The sequence below is a fragment of the Papaver somniferum genome, chromosome 2 (assembly GCF_003573695.1).
Source record: "Papaver somniferum cultivar HN1 chromosome 2, ASM357369v1, whole genome shotgun sequence".
NCBI lineage: Eukaryota > Viridiplantae > Streptophyta > Magnoliopsida > Ranunculales > Papaveraceae > Papaver > Papaver somniferum.
In genome coordinates, this window is record NC_039359.1 from 10895442 (window position 1) to 10909499 (window position 14058).

Genomic DNA, 14058 nt, shown 5'->3' on the forward strand with positions numbered 1-14058 from the left:
AGGAATTAATGAGCTCATGGTCACATACAATGGATAATAACTGTGGATTTTGTCTGGGAGCATGCTTGATGTTGGATGTGTATCATATAAGAAATCTCTTAATTTATGAGAAGAAATAGATGCATATTCATACCATCATCTCTTAAGAAGTTAAATTTCACCTTTATTATGCTCTTACAAACTCGAGTTCAGATGAATGACAAGGTTTTGCTTATATATCTTAGCCACAACCAAAGTGGTAGCATCCACCTAAATCATTCGTTAAGATTAATGTTGATGTTGCTTGAACGAATAGTCATGCTTCATGCGTGGCAATAACACACAATTGGAAAAGTAAATTTAATTTTGCAGGTACTATCTTTGGAATTGCTTCTGTTACAGCACTGCTCGGTCGAACTCGCAAGCATTGCTATCTCAATCTTGTTTGTCAATGTTAGTGATCAAAACTATAAGTCTTGATCTCTAGTCTACTTATAGTGATGTCTCGGACTAGGATAGATTGTGTAGTTGAGCATTAGACTTCACGGCGTTCATCAATTGAAGATGAAGAACTACTATGGAGAGATTGTGAAACTTTATCAACAAAAAGGTATGTGGAGACTAAAACTCATCTATCACTCGGAAAGTCTATTGCTACTCTATCTACTGTATTAGACATAAGCCATATTACTATATGGTTTTCGATTATGCACATTTGAGATTTCGAGCTGAGTTTAACTCGGTTACATATTTCTCGAAATATGTGTTTGGTGAGATTTCGCTTCAACCAAGTTCATCTTATATTATTGACGAAAGTCAAAAGATGATCATGTGAAAATTGCCGCGTAACATCTTACATGGTTTGTGTGATACAATGATTTGGTGTAGACTTGGAAAGTTTCGTTATGATTATTTCAATAACTTGAAAATTGCTTTGATGCTAATAGTGTGTGAAAACGGCTATTGTCATCCTCTAAGAAAGTTTTAATGATTGAAATAAAGTTTAGAACACTTAACCAACATTGGATTATAAACATGTTACACACTCTTGCATATATGTGATCCATGTCTGGGAACCATAGTATGCATACCCGTATGCGTACCTGTTGGTTTGAGAAGTCAAGGAACCTAAGTGCGTGTACCCATATGCATACTGACGTAAGGTTTATGTCCGGAAAATTCTGTTGGATTTGGAGGTAAGCGTACCTGTTCGCATACTGGAGAAAACCAAACTTGGTCCGGTTATTCAAGTATGCGTACTCGTTTGCATACTTGAGTGGTTGAAGTTCTAAAATCGGTTGTGACATGAACAAATACATTTATATAATAAGGAATGCATTCTTTGCAAACTGTGGCTGTAATGTTCATGAATTGATTCGAGTGAATCAAATCGATTTTGCTTCAATTGTGTTCTTGTATACTTCTATGAGAATATGGCAATTGAACAACTCTTTAACTAGTTTCATTTGAGTCATTTGAACTAGTTATGGTTAAGATGAATAATATTGATATGTGAGTGTTCATATAGCTAACCTCGGTTAACTACTGTTGAGCCAACCTAGTTTACACGTTTAGGTACGGAGACTTAAACCTAAATGAGGTTACATTTCATTTGTGTATAACAAGCTAAGTTAGATCTAATGGTTGAAAGATATTAGCTTGAATTTAATCATGTTTTTATATAACGGTGAATATTGATGATTTGTTACCAAGGTAACTTAGATTGCAAACCCTGGTTTGAAAACTATATAAAGGAGAACTCTAACAACTAGGAAACCTAATCCCCACACCTCCTGTGTGATACTAGTTGCGAATAGAGTCGATTCTCCTTTGACCTTAGGTTTTTCACGAAACCCTGTAGGTTAACGACTTGAAGACTTCGTTGGGATTGTAAAGCCAGACACAACTATTTTCTCTGTAGTTGTGTGTTCTGATCTTACTTCTACTATCGTGATTGAGTATTATCTTTGCTAAGATTTGCTTGAGATTTATCTCCGATAGGTAAGATTAAAAAAAGTCACAAACATCTTCGTCTCATCGTTTGTGATTCCACAATATCTTGTTTCACTACCATACGATTAAGATTATTGTGAGGTGATTGATAATATTAGGTTGTTCTTCGGGATTATAAGTCCGGTTTATCAATTGGTTCATGTGCACCTTGATTTATCAAAAGACGGAACAAACCTTTTAGGTATTTCTGTGGGAGACAGATTTATCTATTCCAATAGACTTTTCTGTGTGAGATAGATTTTTTTATCAAGTCTTCGACTTTGGATCGTAGAAACTCTTGGTTGTGGGTGAGATCAGCTAAGGGAATCAAGTGCGTAGAATCCTGCTAGGGTTCAAAGATGTATGGAGTGCAACTGTACCTTGATCAGTGTGAGGTTGATCAGGGCTCAACTACATTCCAGTCCGAAGTTCATTGGTAGTAGGCTAGTGTCTGTAGCGGCTTAATACAATATGGTGTTCAAAGCTGGACTAGGTCTCGGAGTTTTTCTGCATTTGCGGTTTCCTCGTTAACAAAACTTCTGGTGTCTGTGTTATTTCTTTTCCGCATTATATTTTGTTATATAATTAAAATATCACAGGTTGTGCGTTGAATCGATCAATTGGGAAATCCAACCTTTGGTTGTTGATTCAAATTGATTGATCCTTGAACATTGGTCTTTGGTACCGTTCAAGTGATTTCTCTTGTATTCAATTAGACTCGCAGATTTGTATTTGCTTGAGTAAGTGTTGAATCGAGAAAGTGAGATATCTTTTTAACGACACCTTTCAAGCACTACTCCGGAAAAATCAAGTTGTGTTGCCGAATCAAGTTGGGTTTGAAATTATGCCATTTGAAATTCGAAAAAATAAATTAGATTGAGAAAGAGAGAAATAGAGGGTAAGTTATGAATTTGGAACTTATCTATTTATAGCGATAAAGAACTAACCGTTGGCGCTAGAGTCAACAGCGAGCGATATTCATGGGAGCGCTGGCGATAAAGACTTTATCGCTGGCGTTATAACCAAATCGCTCTTAAAATCTCACTCGATCCATGGATTCCCCATAGTGGCACAATTAATTTGCCATGCCAAACAAAAACTTTTTTTGGCATGTGCATATGAATAAGCCTTACCGCTATTGTCTCGGTATGATACACACCGGCTCATACGGCAAACCATCGGTATGATTCTTGTGAGCTGTGGCTACACGTTCCCTATATTGAAAAAAATCAAAACGGCATGTCTGGAGTCCGTTGAATATAAAGAAAGTGGGTGAAAACACTCGACGGTTTGGAGATCGATCTAAACTCAACTCCATATGCGGTCTACCATGTGCCGAGGTTCAGAGAAACAGAAATTTCTACCTACAGTTAAACTCGTCTAGGTTTCTTTAAATCAAGAGATTCAAAACCCTAATGATTTTGTAGATCAAGGGTTGTGCAGTTACCACTCCTCGAATCTAGGGTTTTTGAAATTTTCATAATTCGTGTAGAACCAGTGTCAGAAATTTTGGGTGATTATGAGGAATTCATCTTCTCCATGTCCATCTACTTCTTCTACTTCTTCAGTTGTCACACCTGAAGATGTTCTTGAATCATTGATGAATGATGGTACAATTGATGCTATTAGACTTAAAATCATTGCCCAATTAAAAGCCAATGTAAGTTTTCTTTGTTCTATCGTACTTCATTGCTGAAAGAAAAATTTCATTATTTTCATTAATTTTGCAAGAATTTGGTATCTTGTTGTCATGAACACATTCATTGTGCCCTATAAGTTTTCAGTTTTGATGACCGAGAAAGTAACATGGTTGTTAAGTTATGAATAGGGCAAAGTAAGCGTTGCCTGTTTAACCTTAGCCCTTGTTTGCTCAGCTTTTTTTAAAAATCCGGTAGCAGATAGTATTTATGGATATTGCATTTAGGAATACCCACTGTGTGGACATTGCCGATTCCAATTAAAACAGATAGATTATGTAGCTGACCCAGTAGAAGACATTGAGCTGAAACGTCATATGTTTTAATTTTAACTGAGAACATTCATCAGTTATGGAAAAATTGCTTTTATGGCTCCTGTTATTCCCACTACGTTTAGCGTTGTAACACAAACAAGGGTCAGGCTCTAGACAGGGATTCTATAGACTCTGGGGCTAGAATGGTTTGCGTTTGTGTTTCCTCTTAAATGGAGTTCAAATATCATTAGTGTCTTCAAGGGAATTTAAGTAGTTTGTGTTTAAAGTTTGAACCTGCTTGGTCGTTCTGTATTGCAGGAGGAGCTAAAGAAAAATACAATCACAATGGTGGAGCAGAGTAAGGTTCTTAACACACCGGGTGCAGAGAAGCAGACGAAAAGGGAGCTGTTTGATGCACTAAGGCATGAACTTGAGTAAGTTGTTGTAGTTTTGCCACATCTTATCAGTCAAACATTTCAGACTTCTGACCAGCTACCATGATGCACAGTTAGAAATGTCGGTGCAAATTCTACTACACTAGAGGGAGTTTCATCACATTAGTCACTTGTCTAATGTTAGGACTTTTTTAGGCCGAAAACTGCAGTGGGAGTGGTGTAACAACCATTTTATTGATTTTACTGCAGGACTCCAGTACTTGACAAAGCCTCAAAATCAGTCTGGGAGTTGATGTCAGAAAATGAAATGTTTATGAAGGAGATAGGCGAAACAGTTGAAAGAGTTTTTTATCGGTTGAGTGGTCAAGAACCCTTGCCACTTGCTCTTCCAAATGGCGAACTAGAAGCGCAAGAACAACCTGAGCAGGAAAACCATGATGAGAACGGAAACACAGATTCTCTGTTGAAGAAGAGAAGCTTTCACGAGATCAGCGTTGAAGGGAGTGGTGCACCAGGTGAATTTGCAGATGGTTCAGGTGAACCGCTATCAGCACCATCCGTGCCTGAAGATTCTTCTACTTCAATGCCTTTTTCTAATGTAAAGCCATGATTCACTTTTCACAAGGTAATAGAAAAATGATATGCTGATTTGAAACTGTGAGATTGAGTATATGATGTTGAAGTACAACGCCTTAGTATGCATTGCTCCCGAAGGTTTTACTCCATTATTGGTCAATCACATTACATTTGAAGCCTCTTTTTCTTTTGCAACTGAGGAGAATTTGAAACCATTCTCAGTAGTATTTCCCACTCTTTGTTGGATCTGAAGATTCTAAACCTACCTGCCCAAGTACGTCAATAAATATAGAGCAGCAAGTATCGTCTCAACCAAAATAATCTCTTCTCTGGCTAAGCTATTTAAACTTTACACGAGATGATCCATGTGTCAGACGTACCACTTCAAAGGGTCTTTGTGGGCATTGTTTATGCATTCTGGAAAGTGCAGATCAAGTTTTATTCTCCACTTCGTCTGGGAAGAGTTTTTCCCTCCCAGTATTCGCCTGAAGGGTTTCCAACCTTTAATTTGTTCTCGGGTGTTTGGAATCAAGCTAGCTCTTAGTACAGCAGCTTTGCGATCTTCAAACTCTTTTGATCTTTAGACAAATTTGTTTTAGCCGTGCGGTTTGAACTCTTAAGATTATGCTGAGGGAAGAATGCATGAAAATTGATTGAGGAAAACTGCTTCATTCAAAAAGGAATATTTACACTTGGATAACAAAGACCTAAAATTGATTTCTAGGTTTTGTTAGAGATTCCTGTCAGGAAATTCAATAATTAACAATTTCTCCAGTAGCTCTGGGGTCCCTTAGTAGGATATTCTATTTGTTCCATTGATGGTTCAGTAGATGGGAACGACTGAACCATAAACATAACTCCATTAGGATGACCAGGGGTGCTAGTTAAATCCATATCATAGTGTGATTGCTGAGTATAAGTTGGCTCCATGGAACTGTAATTATTCTCCTCGTACGAGACATCGAAACCAGTGTTGTCCGGTAGCCCAAGGAGGCAATTTATAGACCTTACTCTTTCCAATAAAAAAGCTTGTTGATCACTAGAGTGTACAATAGTTGCATCTTGCTCATCAAGCAAATCCTTCACAATGTTGCTCAGTTCGCATGGCGCATTCGAATTAAATGTCGTTTCATTCCTTTGTGAATTTTCTAGGAATGAGTCATACTGAGGAAGATAAGCATGAACTTGGTTCATATGAGCGATATAGGCTGGCTCTTGAACTCGATATTCTTCCTCTGGCCTATAAAAGAAATCTTCATTTGTTGTCCTTTGATTCATAAAGGAAGTAGCATGTTGTTGGATTCCTTGGTTGCCCAAACTTTGTGTAAGTGGCACATTTGTACCTAAAATAGTAAGAATCAAAAGACTCGTTAGAATCATTTGGAGTATGCAAATTTATATATAAAAAAAGAGACGATCCATACCTTGTGGAATCTGTGAGTGCGACATCTGAATTCTAGGAGCAATTGGAGGCCTGCTTGCAGGATTGAACTTATAATCTTCACAAGAAGGATGTAACATAGGTCTTTGAATGCTGAACTGAGGATATTGCAACTGGGGTGATGGTTGATGTCCATTAAAATTTAGATAAAAATCTTGATGATACTCATTACTTGAGTGGAAGAAAGCAGAGTTGGAAGAAGGAAAAGGTCTCTGGCTCAACAGTAACAATCGACTATCACACTGAAGAATCTTTTGGTAGTGTTTTTCAAGTGTTCCTTCAGGAAACTGAAGATAATGTCTCCTGGAAAAAGAAAGAAAGCCATAAGAAAAAAGATAGACAAATGCTGAATTCCATGTTGGAGAAATAGCAAAAACGTAAGAATAACAAGCTATCTTCTAAATCTAGTTTTTACCTGTAACTTGGTGCTTGTCCTCCTGTAAAATCCGCCGACTGTTGCCATAGGGTATGTTTTCTTGGTTGCGGACTCGTTTCTTTGCCGTACACAGGAGGATTTTCCAACTGAAAGTAATCAAAGTGTTTACGTCATTAATACAAAATGAATAAAATTTAGAAAACTAAATTTAATAAAAAATAGAAATTTTCTTATAAAAGATATTACCTCTAGTTCAAGAATCCCTGGTTGGTTTTCTTGGAAAACGGCTCTAATGGCTGATATATCGCTCCATTGAACTTCAATTTTACTTTTCAGCCCACGATCCAAAATCTCCCATACTAGTTTACGCTTGGCGTAATAACATTTAGCCACTAAATCTCCTTCATGCTTAGCTATTCTCTGTAAACAAAAAAGGGAATTTAAATATTCAAATCACAAAATAAGATCAATATGAATGTCGAATAAAGTAGAGAACAAGGAAAAAAGAAGTGTACCTCCCAAGAGCCAATTCTAAGCAGTGATGCACAAAAATTTGAAGCTTTCCATTTCTCGGAAGACATCGGCCGGATAGCAAAATTGTTGGCTCTAGCTTTTGGTGATCTTTCATTATGAGTAGTCGTGGTGGTATCATGATATGTTTGGTACATAGATTTATCATTCCTTTGAGATAGCTTTGATTCAATAAGGTCTACAAATGATGGAGTTGTTCTTAGTTTTAAACCAAGTGGTCTTGATTCTCCTGAGATATCAACTGATTGTCCTCCATCCTTTACAACACATACAAACAAAAACATCACATTAGAAAAACCGATGTATATATACCCATTAAACCCATACACCATGAAAACCAGAGGAGGAGGAGACAATAATACCTGTTGCTGTTGTTGTTGATGATGATTAAGATTGTTCATTAATCTAATCCTTTCAGATTCATTAAACTGATCATAACCGAGATAAGCATTACCCATAATCATATCCTGCTCATCATATCTTCTTGCAGCTACATTAAACTGATCATAATCAAGATAACCATTATCCATAACCATATCTTATTTTCTTTCTTTCTTTCTTCAAATACAAAACCCAGATGATTTTAGAAATCTTATCAAATTCCTGGTTTATATAATCAAACTAACAACGTATAATAACTAAAAACCTCTGGAAATATTTTTTCTCTAACTGAAGATCACTTAAGTTGTTATTGACAACTCGATTCGTATTTATAATTACAATTTCCCTTGACTGCGACGTTGAAAAATATTTAGTGATGACGAGTGTACATTTTGACACGTAGATCCGCCGATTGTGTCGTTTGTACTTTTTCGGAGATTTCTTTGTTTTTACGATTCTGGTAAATATTTGCCGGTTTTTTCTCGCCAGAAAACGATTTTACTACCTAAGTTTGGGGGAAGCTGTTACATATTTAATCTATTTTTATTTCTTAGAAATTTTGACCAAAACTATTTTACCTGTAATCTCTTTAACTGGAAATTATTTAACAGGGATACAATTGTTTGGTTTAAATTATCATGAACCGGATAAAGTAGTGAACAATGTCTGGTACAAAATTTGTGAGCAGCTTGATTTCTTGAGGTCATGTAGATATGGCTGCTGCTGAAGTATACATGTTATTTTTAAATTGGTTACGTCCTTATATTTCCCAGCCGTCATGAGCGCATTTACGCCAAACGGATCTGGTCCATTAAGTCACTATCATGGCTCAGTTTCTTAACTTTAGTACAGCTTCCACCTTGCAGGAAAATATTGATTAAGATAGTGAGGCTCGTCATCATAAGGTAGTAGCCAACCCAGTCAGTCACCTGTTGAAATGTGACGCCATTTCCTTCAAGTGGTTTTTTAATTCACTCGTGCTTAATAGCCGACATGCCGTTTTCTATTGATATTTTGGCACATGCTGCTCTACAATGAGGTTACAAAAAACCATGGCCCCAGATCAATATGAACTCATGGTGTTATATTTTGCACATGTTTTCTTCTGTTAAAGAGGACTCTATGAGTCCAACTGTTTAAGGTGTCGATGCCGGTACCAAATACCACCGTTATGGAATTTTATATGATTGTTTTCGTACGATACCGAATACCGGCAACCTCCCGTGGAATTTATTAACCCATAATCACATATAACAATTTTCTAATAGTGTTATCTAAATAAAAGATATGTAAATACTAGAATTTTTGTCAAAATAGTATTGAGTTTTAGTAAGGATTAGACAAAAGGTACTGAATATCAAGGATGAAAACACATCGAAAATGTGTAGTATTACTGACTTCAAGAATCATTCAAATTTTTCGGACAATAATCAGCTCTTCTCAATAAAATTGCGAGTATAATAGGTCAACGAGTTATGCATTCATGATTCAACGGAGTCCTAATACCCTAATCGAATTCAAGGATTCGATACAGAACACATTGTTTTGAAGTTTTTGATGATTTTACCAGAAGAGAAAGAAAACAGTAAGTTTTGACATAATGGATGCATATGTACATGTTTTGAAGATATCTGACACTGACTTTTTCCAACTTAACGAATTCACGTGCAAAAATAATATAATCGAGTGAGAAGTTTTAGTAGTTATTTCTACTAAATGACTAGGTCAATGGACGTTTTGGTACCCAAATTCTGAATTGGGATTAAATCGACGATAACTTGTCTCTAATTCATACGAAAACTTGTCAATATAAATTTTTGAGATATAAACTTGTGATCATATTATCGGAAATTTATAAAATTTGTCTTCACTATTGTTCATAAGTTTGCAACCTGCAAGCCAAATCGCTTGACATTTTTATTCAAAATTTTATTTTCCGGGATCTAATATTTCCTCTCCTCCAACGATTACTATTTTGCTTTCCCTAATTTAGAAAATTTTAATTAGCGATACTTCTTATTGTTAGATTATCTATGTATGTGTAAGTTGTCACTAATAATAAATTTCAAGCACATGTTTGAAATCTAATTAAAATATCAAACGATTATTCACATTAGATAATCAATGGTAGTTGATGGCATGTTTCTAGAAAGTGTCTAAGATTATAACACATTCCCTCTTTATTATTAGCAACCCACTTAAACATCATCTTCTCTACCTTTAGCGATAGCCATGGCATGTACTCTTGATTTCCTGCGCTTATTCTAGAATAAAAGGAATGGGCATTTTTAGACATGAAGAGGAATGAGAAAGGTTCCGGCTCCAAATTTTCATTTATTGCAAATGATTAGAAATCGGCAATGGCAAAATAACCACAACAAAAATCCAATTAAAAAAAATCCCCAGAAGCTATAATAAGGTCTGAAGCGATCCTACTGAATCTATCAAGTTGACGAAAAATTCTATCATCTCGCTGAAAAGCGTACCTTGCAATATTTTGATTACAATTCTTTGATCAAAATTATAATCTTAGTATGACTACTCTAACTCTGATCTTGGATCGGTAATTTTATTTTTAAAGTTAAGGTTTCCATATTATATTGCTAAGTCGGTTGACGAATAATAACTTGGAGAGAATCATAAGAAAGAAAGAGAGAAATTTTCAATGTTTAATTCTATTACTAAATTAATCTTGTTTACATTATGTTTATTTATACATTATGCGAATATATAGATACATGTGAATGACTTTTATCTCAAGTATTTTTTCCGCGAGCACGTTACGGCTGGGACCAATTAGTTTTCCCGCCTTGCATTTTTTTTCCAATCTGGGACAACTCCACGTTTGAAGATATATCCTTGTAGGTCCTAACTCAACTGACAGCTTCAAGGTTCTTCTTAGCTTCTGGGGTTGAACTCAGGTCTTCGATGTTTTTCTACATGTTCCTTCTAAAGATGGTGACCTATAGCTTGAGCTTTTGAAATCCGACCTTGAGTCTCATCTCATATCTCAGTTGTATAACCCTTCAATTGTCATTTTGTGGTAGATATTATATTCTATCATTTACAACAATACTAATTGAAAAAGCGGAGGTCTAACAATACCACCCAGTATTTCGCTTAGCAATCTGTATGGAATAACTCTGAAATACTTTCTAGAGAATCAACTAGATAGTCAAACTCAATCTAGGTAAAAGTATCTCAAGGAGTTAATATCTCTCTCTTTTTTTCATTTACTCAAGCTAATATAAATCAGCGAGTCTTTAATCAAACACAAGGAATAACTTGGATGGTACCAAAGACCAATATCCAAGGATCAATCAATGATAATCAACAACTAAAGGTTGGATTACTCTAATTGATGATCTAACATAACCTGTATTATTTCAATTATAAAGATAAAACAATATAATGCGGAAATTGAAATAACACAGACACCAGAAATTTTGTTAACGAGGAAACCGCTAATGCAGAAAAACCCCGGGACCTAGTCCAGATTGAACACACACTGTGTTAAGCCGCTACATACACTAGCCTACTCCAAGCTAACTTCGGACTGGACTGTAGTTGAACCCCAATCAATCTCCCAATGATCCAAGGTACAGTTATGCTCCTACGCCTCTGATCCCAGCAGGATACTGCGCACTTGATTCCCTTAGCTGATCTCACCCACAACTAAGAGTTGCTACGACCCAAAATCGCAGGCTTTGACAATAAACAAATCTGTCTCACACAGACAAGTCTATCAAAGGATCAATCCGTCTCCCACGGATAAACCCTAAAGTTTTTCTCCCGTCTTTTGATAATAATCAAGGTGAACATGAACCAATTGATAATCCGGTCTTATATTCGCGAAGAACATCCTAGAGTTATCAATCACCTCACAACAATCTTAATTGTATGGTAGCGAAAAAAGATGTTGCGGAATCACAAATAATGAGACGAAGATGTTTGTGATTACTTTTTATATCTTTCCTATCGGAGATATCAATCTCAAGCCAATCAATCTGATTGTACTCGTACGATAGAAGATGCAAGATCAGATCACACAACTACGATAAAAGTAGTATCGGTCTGGATTCACAATCCCAATGAAGTATTTAAGTCGTTAACCTATTTTTAGAAGAAGAAAACCAAAGGTTAAAGGAGAATCGACTCTAGCACGCAAACTAGTATCACACATAAGGTATGGGGATTAGTTTTGCACAATACTAGATGTCTCCTTTATATAGTCTTTCAAATCAGGGTTTGCAATCAATGTTAGCTTAGTAACAAAGCATTCAATATTCACCGTTAGATGAAAACTTGATTTAGATTCAAGATAATATTTCTCAACCATTAGATCGAAAACTTAATTGTTACACACACTTGACAATGCACGCTTCTAGGTTTGTTAACCGTACCCAAACTTATGCACTTGTTGGTTCAACAATAGTTAACCAAAAGGTTAGCCATATGAGCATTTCATATCAACCATGTTCTTCTTCACCATAACTAGTTTAAATGACTTCAAATGAACTAGTTAGAGAGTTGTTCAATTGCAAGGAAATCTTATGTGCTACACAAGACATAATTGAAGCAAAGATGATTTGATTCACTTGAATCGGTTCATGAACTTTTATAGGCATGGTTTGCAAACTGAATTCCTTAGTCTTTTTAAGCTTAAGTTCAGAAATCATCTTCAGATATATAACCTTCTCAAGTTCGCGGACTTAAGTTACCAGTCAGAATTTACAAACTCCAGCAAAAATTATCGGGTATGAGAACTTCGCCAGTTCGCGGATTTAGATTCACGCAAGTAGTTTGTCAACTCCAGCATAAATTCTCGGGTTTGATAACTTCGGCAGTTCACGGACTGAGTTCGCGGACTTGGCTCACGCCATTCTTCCGGTTCTCTTGATCAACAAAGTTTGCAAACTCTGGTTCAAGGAATAGAACTTATACATAAATGTGTTTCCACAACAATGCTTATGTCCACCATTGTTTATGTAATCTAAACTCTCATTTCCATCATTGAAACATTCTTAGAGGACGTTATATAGTTGTTACATCATTTCTCGTCAAAGCAATTTTCAAGATGATTGAAACATATCATGACTTTCGTCACATGGTAAAGATAAACTTGATCGAATCGAAAAGCTTACCAACACATATTTCGAGATATAGATAGGCGAGGTATACTTTGAAATACCAAATGTGTATAATCCAAGTCTATATATGTAGCATACGACTTCTTGTCTCAAAGAGTAGGAGATAGAGTAGATAGACTTTTGAGTGATAGATAAGTTCAAGTATTCACATACCTTTTTGTCGAGAAGTTCCACTGGTTAATTGAGTAGTTCTTATACTTGTATGATGAATCGCCATGAAGTCATTGAGCTCAACTACACTTTCTATCCTAGTCCGAGACTTAGCTATAATAGACTAAAAATCAAGACTTATAGTTTTGATCACTAACATTGACAAACATGCTTGAGATAGCATGCATGCGAGTTCGACCGAGCAATGCTCTAACACTAATTAAAATCAAGAATCTGAGGTTCGATAGACATCCACCACCAAATCTAGAGAATGTTGCCTTTTTGTTGAATTTAATGGAGCATGTAAGATTCTTTTACACTTTGTCTGAATGTGGTTTTGGATTTATAATCTGGGGTGTTTGGAATGGCGGGCGTGATCAAAGAAAAATTTGTATATCGGGTAAAAAACAATTTCAAAGATATTAGGTGGAAAGCATATGGTGGAACAACTATGGTTTAGATTTCCGGGAGATCAATTTTTTCTTATAAATCCATGACATCCTCGGGTGATTTTTCTTATCTTAGTGGTTAAGGTTCTTGGGGGAAAACAGTTTTCTTTGTTTTTTGGTATTTTCTTCGGGGAGAACGAAAATGGGGATAAGATAATGAGTACATTTTAGTAGTTAGCATGCCACACATACATATTTTCCACGTATTCACTGATGCTGAGTCAGTTAACTGACACCTATATAGATAACCTAATGATATGAGGTTTCGCTAATTAGAAATTTCTGGGAAAAATATTGCGAATAAGAAATCTTTCAAGGAAAGAAAACGCTAAATCCGGCCCCCTTTATTTCACTTCGTTATTTTTATTATTGCAATAGTTTTTTCTGTTAACCAGTAGATACTTCATCGTGAATATGTGAAGATAAACGAAGATTATGAGGTATGCATCATCTAAGAAAATACACATTTTTATGTTATTTAATGCCTCACTTTCATGTACAATGAACTACGACCAGCGTCTCCAGTATGCATTTATATTTCTAACATGCGTGCTAGAAAGATTTTATATTTTTAACATGCATCGTATTTTGTTGTTTTAGAACATGGGACGTAAAGAAATATTTGCAATGCAACACAAGTAAATATTCTCGACATACATATTTAACATGCAATAATATATGTCAACA

The 14058-nt window shown here is 35.8% G+C and overlaps 2 protein-coding genes across 2 annotated transcripts; one reads left to right on the plus strand and one right to left on the minus strand.

Annotated features, from left to right (window-relative positions):
- The first annotated feature begins 3235 nt into the window (after nt 1–3235).
- LOC113346898 lies at nt 3236–5061 on the plus strand. The gene is made up of 3 exons (XM_026590447.1): nt 3236–3631; nt 4241–4356; nt 4567–5061. The coding sequence occupies exons 1-3, from the start codon at nt 3491–3493 to the stop codon at nt 4925–4927; spliced, it is 618 nt and encodes a 205-aa protein (XP_026446232.1). The 5' UTR covers nt 3236–3490; the 3' UTR covers nt 4928–5061.
- Nucleotides 5062–5530: 469 nt separating this feature from the next.
- Nucleotides 5531–7898, minus strand: LOC113346897. The gene is made up of 6 exons (XM_026590446.1): nt 7604–7898; nt 7226–7498; nt 6957–7130; nt 6750–6856; nt 6318–6637; nt 5531–6236 (listed from the first exon to the last, which is right to left on the minus strand). The coding sequence occupies exons 1-6, from the start codon at nt 7775–7777 to the stop codon at nt 5653–5655; spliced, it is 1632 nt and encodes a 543-aa protein (XP_026446231.1). The 5' UTR covers nt 7778–7898; the 3' UTR covers nt 5531–5652.
- Nucleotides 7899–14058: the final 6160 nt, after the last annotated feature.

Coding starts and splice junctions, on each gene's coding strand:
- LOC113346898 (XM_026590447.1), top strand. CDS start 3,491: ATGAGGAATTCATCTTCTCCATGTCCATCTACTTCTTCTACTTCTTCA. Junction 3,632..4,240: donor TTGCCCAATTAAAAGCCAAT/GTAAGTTTTCTT, acceptor TCTGTATTGCAG/GAGGAGCTAAAGAAAAATAC. Junction 4,357..4,566: donor GCACTAAGGCATGAACTTGA/GTAAGTTGTTGT, acceptor ATTTTACTGCAG/GACTCCAGTACTTGACAAAG.
- LOC113346897 (XM_026590446.1), bottom strand. CDS start 7,777: ATGGTTATGGATAATGGTTATCTTGATTATGATCAGTTTAATGTAGCT. Junction 7,131..7,225: donor TTAGAATTGGCTCTTGGGAG/GTACACTTCTTT, acceptor TTTTGTTTACAG/AGAATAGCTAAGCATGAAGG. Junction 6,237..6,317: donor GCACTCACAGATTCCACAAG/GTATGGATCGTC, acceptor TTACTATTTTAG/GTACAAATGTGCCACTTACA.